The sequence below is a fragment of the Protopterus annectens genome, chromosome 3.part1, assembly GCF_019279795.1.
Source record: "Protopterus annectens isolate FY-2018-M chromosome 3.part1, PAN1.0, whole genome shotgun sequence".
Taxonomy (NCBI): Eukaryota; Metazoa; Chordata; order Ceratodontiformes; family Protopteridae; genus Protopterus; species Protopterus annectens.
This window is the reverse complement of record NC_056732.1, coordinates 400,199,149-400,205,641: the sequence shown is the minus strand read 5'-3', so window position 1 is coordinate 400,205,641 and position 6,493 is coordinate 400,199,149. Positions and strand designations below refer to the sequence as shown.

The following is a 6,493-nucleotide window of genomic DNA, read 5'->3' as shown; positions in this document are numbered from 1 at the left end:
TGTCCATCCCAGGCATGGTGTAACAGTGATCCCTTTCTGTCCAGCCAGAGCTGTTACTGTGGAAAAGGAATGCTCTTCCCTGTCACAAAAAAGTCATCCAGGCCTCTTGTTTCCCTTTCCTGTACTTGGGGCACATGCACAACAGGCACTATCGCATCATTTGATTCAAGCAGCTGGTACTACATACAATGTGCCATTTTTTCTTCACTCTTTCCTCTGCATTACAAAAATCTTACATGTTGGCATTCCAGTTTTTACACTGACCACCTCCTTCTGGAATGTACCTCTCCTTTACCATCATATATTTTCATCTCCATAATATCCTCAACTAGTACTCTACTTAACAGGAAGTATTACACTGACCAGACAGTGCACACTATGCATCGTGGTAAGGTTACAAAAGTGCAGCAGGCAAATCCAAATCACAGTACTGCAGAAAAATAACCTTGCTTCCTCAAGCCACCCACTCTTCAATATTACTGTATGAAGAGAAACGTAGCTTGCACCCAATGTACCTTTTCCCCAATTTAAATAAAACAGAAGCAATGAAAAATTACATTATGCAGTCCTTACTTTACATCCACAAAACAAATGAGCTCTCAAGTTACATAGCTTGATCGACAATGCAAGGGGTCATACCACAATAAAAAAAAAGTCAAATGCCCACATGTAGTGCAATTAGTCAACACTGCCCATTTTGTGTAAAGCACAGCTTAAATACCACCACAGAATAAAATGGGAGACATTCCACAATAGTTTATTTCAACAGAACATATATGAACACTACAGTTAACGGTAGCGACGCAGCTGTAGGGTGTTGCGCCTTCTCCAGCAAGCATGGCGAGAGCCACCAATGGTGAGATGGTATCTGTGGCCCTTGCCAAGGCCTCTACTCTTCCTGCCAGCTGAGGTCAGACCACGCATCTCTCTGTGTTTGTGGACTGGCTTTGTAATCCACTGAGTGTCTGGGTTGCGTCTGATAGCTTTGTGGAATGGATCAATAAGGATTACCTCAAAGAACTTATAGGTAGAATCCTCTCCAACCCAATAGGAATTAAGAACTCTTAAAGCTCCACAATGACGGCCAGCTCGTTCCTGAAAAATAAATGCATAAAACGTCATGCCTTGTGTGCACACTTGTTTCTAAACTCAAATCATGTAACTTTTGATGAAATTACCTTTGACTGGGCACTAAACCATAGGAGACATACAGCATGGCAGCAGAACCATATGGCAAACCACAACAGACTAGCAGGAAAAGCATGATCTTTTAAAACATACTTGCGTTTAATATCAGAACAGCATGCTGTAAAGAACAGCATGCTGTAAAAGCAATCCATGTCAAAGTTTTTAGCATTAAGCCTGAAAATAAAGCTAGTCTGCCCATCAACTTCTCTTAATGTCTCACACTGAGTACAGACAACTATACTCTTTCACTTTACCTACAGCTAACAAAATCAAAATGAAGAAAATGCATAGAGTCCACGTGTAGGTAGGGTAGGTAAAAAGGTGTGTGTAGGACCAAAATGTTAACAATTGCAATCAGAGGATTGTAAAAGGGGAAAACATGCACCACCCACACCATGAACCTTTGAAATGGAAAAGACGTGCTTACTGGAACACTCAAATATTTGGTTTGCTTAGTTGCCCCAAGACTGCAGCTCAAGTCTTCAACTTGTACTATCACCAGCAGCAATTACATAAACCAAGTGCAGTCCCTAACTTTGCAGTTACCAGCAATCAAATTTCTAAGGCAAGACTTCCTTTCATCATAGGAAAGTTTGAGAAAGATCTGGAATATCCTGTTCATGCTCATCCTTATGATGGCAAGGGGGCTCTCAGCCTCAAGTCACGCCTTCCCAACACCTGCAAGTATGGCATCATCAGGGGGCAAGACAAGACACGGTACTTAAAGCTTAGTGCCAACACCATTGCACCCCCCCCCCCACTCACTCTGAAAGGAGCCTTAAATGAGCTTCTCCCTGTACAATACCTACAAGAAATACATCTACAATAAATATAAAACTGATCAGAAATCTACTGCCAAGGCATACAAGCTGCAATATTGAACCTTCCAAGTACAGCTATCTACAGGAATACAAACTGACTTTAGTCAGTGCAAATATTACCGAGCGATACAGAACCATTTAAAATTACTAATTCAGGTGAATTAGTTTTCCATGACAATGGATTCCTATAAAATGAAAATTACAATGCACAAATTTTACATTATCCACACTAAAAAAAAATGTTGCAATATGCAGTTTTAGAATGGTTTAGTACGGTTCACTCAAAATGCAAGAACCACTGCTATATCATTCAGAATATTTGGAAATTAGCTACAGGTAGGTCTTAAATTGGCATGACATATGTGGATGCAATGAGTATAGAGGTCATCTTTCTACACCAAGAAACCCCGCAAAATACAGCAATCCAATGCCAACCACTGCCATTTTTTCCAGCACTTTTTTGTATGGTATAAGTAATGAGTGTCCAAGCCTGGTAATCTAGGCTAATCTAACCAGATTAAGATACAATGTTTCTCCAACTCGGTAAACCATACAGGTGACAAAAGGGTGACTACTACAAATCCCTTTCTTCAGAGACCCAAGTAATTGGAAAGGAATAAAGTCAAGTGCTGGTGTGACGAGCCTAAACTGCAGTGCTGACCTCATTTTCATATGCTGAGAGTATGCTTACATAACTATACCATGATCATAAAGATCACATGTTTCAGGAGTATTTAACAGTACGTATCCAAGATTTAACCTGGGCACAGACCTGGAGGCCACATGACCTGCATGAATGCAGCATTAAAACACTTGCTGCTCAAGGACCATGTCCAGCTTGCAATGCTTAGAAAAGGTGAGACTGGAAGCCTAGGTAGCTTGCTTACAATTTACAACAGCCACATCTGAAAAATGTGCCTGCACAATTTTAGCCATTGTGCTCAAGATGACAATACTGTCTTGCCAACAATAAAAAGTAGACTAAAAGCATTTGCTTAGTAATTAGCCTGACCCATTTTGCAGGCATAAAGTAAGCAAAAAGTTTGTCAGTGTGCATGAAATCTTTGTCCAACAATACCTTATCCGCCTATGCATACTCGTTAAACGTATACAAGTCTGCAGTTACTTGCTTTATTTGGGACTTTTACAGCACCACCAGTTTGGAGATTTAATGCAGTAGATGCTTTGTACATTTTGCAAACTTTAAAACTATCTGTTCTCATGGCAATAAATGCTTTTACGGCACTAGAAGCCATTTCCACAAGGTTGTCAGTGTAGCTTTGATATTCAAAATATGAACTCCACGTGTATGCCAAAAACCCCAACCCGATTCTGGCAACTATAAGTGAGGAAAGTAAAGGACAGTCCCTAACCACCTTCTCCAGAAAACTGTAGGCCTCATTTTATTTGACATTTGTTAACCGGGTTAATCTGGCTGAGCAGGGTGTCCTTTTCAGCAGAGACCCGGTTAGTCTGGCTGGGCCGGGTGCCCTTTTTCAGCAGAGACCAGAGGAGAAAAGCTCCAGGTTACATAAAATTTAGCTACACAGTGAAAAAATAAAGCAACACTTGTAGCAAATGAAAGTTTTGTCATTACACATAGTAAAAATCAAAAAGGAAAGAAAAGTACCTCAGATATTTGTAGCATGCAAACAGATACCAGGAATAAATCGTACATCAGAAATTTGTATTATACAATATAGTAACAGCAAAAGAATAAAATACAAATGTGAAGGAGCATGGAGGCCCACTTAAGAATTCAGTCATCGTTTAGCTGAAGGACAGACTGGGACATGAGTTGTAGAATAGATAAGAACAGAAGAGAAGCTACTGGGGACAGTAAATAGGATGAGGAGATGGTAAAGACACAGTAAAGGAAAGGGAGATTAAGGGGATGAAAGAAAGAGGGAGAGGATGGAAAATAAAGATTCTCCTTGTTAAGGAGTGTTTTGCAAGATGCATTCTCTACTGGAGAATGTAACAAATTCAAAAGTGGGTAAACTTTATTTGTATAAAGTCCCCCCTCTGGGGCAGTAAAGAATCCCGTGCAAAAGTTTTTAACAGGAGTTGTATAAGGCTAGTGGGAAAACTAACCAGGTGGAAGTGCTGTTACTATACATCCTTATATAAAAATGGACTCTCCTCAGTCTGTCTAAAGGACTTTTAGTCTGGGCATCATCTCAGTGCTCTGATGAGAGATCTTACTATCTTGTGGGTCTTTTCCCTGCTGTACAAAAGAACAGCGCATTTGGAAGATCTTTCTGTAGAACAGCCTGCCTACTCATGTTCAACATTGCCCCATCCCAAAAGGGCCTTCCTGTAAAGAAAGGATAAATCTGGTCAGAGGAAATGTCTTGGTTGGTATCCTGGAACTCACTGGATCCCAATTGAATATCCTAGCAGAGACTGTAGATCAGGTGTCTCTCCTTGGTAGCCTGTACCATTTTTAGTGGGTCTTCTGTCAAAACCACTCTGATGAGCATTGAGATTTTTCTTCACCTGCAAACATTTTTCAGTCTATGTATTATACTGAAAAGCCCCCCCAACTGTGATTTATGAAGATCTTCTTGAAAGGTCAACAACCCTGACAAGTAATCAAGCTTAGCTGTGGTAGACAACTCTGACAGGCCATCACTTGTTTTAATGAATCAAATTCAACCAGGTAGACCGGTTGGTAAATTGACCATATTCAACCATGACTCCTGCCATCTAGGCTACAAATAAAAACAGGCAAGCATGTAATCACATTAGTAACATAAATGTTACTAATGATTCAGTATCTCCTAGAATAATGTAAAGAGCTACAAGGTATTAACCTGCGAACAAAATTAGAAGTTATGTACTCACCATAATGTTCCATCTGAGTAGGTAGTTCATTTGTCTGCAACCTGTGGGTTATGGATCCGAGCCGGCAACTTGTTTCAAGCTAATGGATCAGAGCTCCTAGCTCCTCCCTTCACCCATAATCCCCTGCTAACCCTCCATGACCTCAGATAGAGTTTGCCCCTCTATATACATCCAACAAAGGATATCTAACAACTAATAGATCCGAAGAAGATCAGGGGGAAGGAGGGGGGGGGGTGGTTGCAGACAAATGAACTACCTACTCAGATGGAATGTTATGGTGAGTACATAACTTCTAAATCTGAAGTAGGATGTTCATTTGTCAGCAACCTGTGGGACAAGTCCCCAGCTACCTGCACCTTGGGTGGCCATCATGGAAAAATATTACGAAGCACCGCAGAGCCAAAGCATGCTCTCCCTCTAGAAAGCAGGTCTAGCTTGTAGTGGTTAATAAAGGTATGAGATGAAGCCCAAGTGGCTGCAGAACAAATATCATCCAATGGGACTCTAGACTTGAAGGCCAGAGAAGTAGAAATGGAGTGGGTGGAATGAGCACAAACTCCTTCTGGTGCGGGTCTACCCGAGGCTTGATACTCCAGTAGGATACATTGGGAAATCCAGCGAGATAAGATACTTTAGAGATAGTTTTCCCCAAGTTAAATTTGGCAAAGGAAACTAACAGCTGGTCAGATTGTCTATGGCCAGCTGTCCTATGAGTATAAAAACGAAGCTGCCTATGAACATCCAATGAGTACAGCTTGTACTCTCCCTTATTCTGACCTTTAGGGAAGAAAACTGGTAAATTTATGGATTGATTTATGTTGGTTTCTGATCCTATCTTGGGAAGAAAGGATGGATTGATCCTGAGGTACACTATCTGGGTGAAAGATCAGGTAAGGAGGCTTCACAGAGAGCCTGAAGCTCAGACACTCTTTTCACTGAAGTAATGGCTACAAGGAATGCTGTTTTCCATGACAAGAATTTGAGATCTACTGAAGCAGCGGGTTCAAAGGGTGGAGCAGTCAAGGCTTGAACTAATGTAAGATCCCAGGGGGGTACGGCTTCTTTTACAGGGGGTCTAAGTAAAAAGGTGCCCTTGAGAAAGGTTTTACACAATTTGGCCGACATCAAGGGCCCTGTATCATGTCCCACATGGTAATGAGATATGGCTGCCAATTGCACTTTGACAGCTGAACAACTAGCACCTTCCTGAAAGAGTTCAGTTAGGAAGTCTAATATGGACGGAAGAGGAGCCGTAAAGGGATCTAGATCGTGGTGCTCCGCCCAGATGGAAAAACGTTTCCATTTACTGTGGTACACTTTCCTGGAGGAGGGCTTCTGCGCTGCCACGAGGATGGCCTTGACTGGTGAAGAGATACCGGGAGTCCTAACTAGGAGTGGAACTGGAGCAACCAAGCTGTCAGTTTCAGATTGTCCAGGTTTGGAGTTGGCAAGTCCAACGGATGGGAGATGAGATCCGGAATGGGATCTAGAATCCAAGGGTGATTCACAAGGTGAGACCACAGGTAAGGGAACCAAATTTGCCGAGGCAAGAATGGGGCACAATGAGAATCATCTTGCTCCCCAACCGCGAGGCTTTCTGTAAGAGTTGTATCATTGGTAGAGGAGGATAGGCATAG

At 41.8% G+C, this 6,493-nt stretch overlaps 1 protein-coding gene across 1 annotated transcript in view; it reads right to left on the bottom strand.

Moving 5' to 3' along the window:
• Positions 1–741: 741 nt before the first annotated feature.
• The window catches only part of RPL15 (ribosomal protein L15), a 137,755-nt gene continuing 132,003 nt past the window's right edge, over positions 742–6,493 (bottom strand). Inside the window, exon 4 of the mRNA XM_044066873.1 lies at positions 742–1,095. Within this exon, the coding sequence (XP_043922808.1) occupies positions 790–1,095 (306 nt within the window). The 3' untranslated portion in view covers positions 742–789. The remainder of the gene's footprint in view (positions 1,096–6,493) is intronic.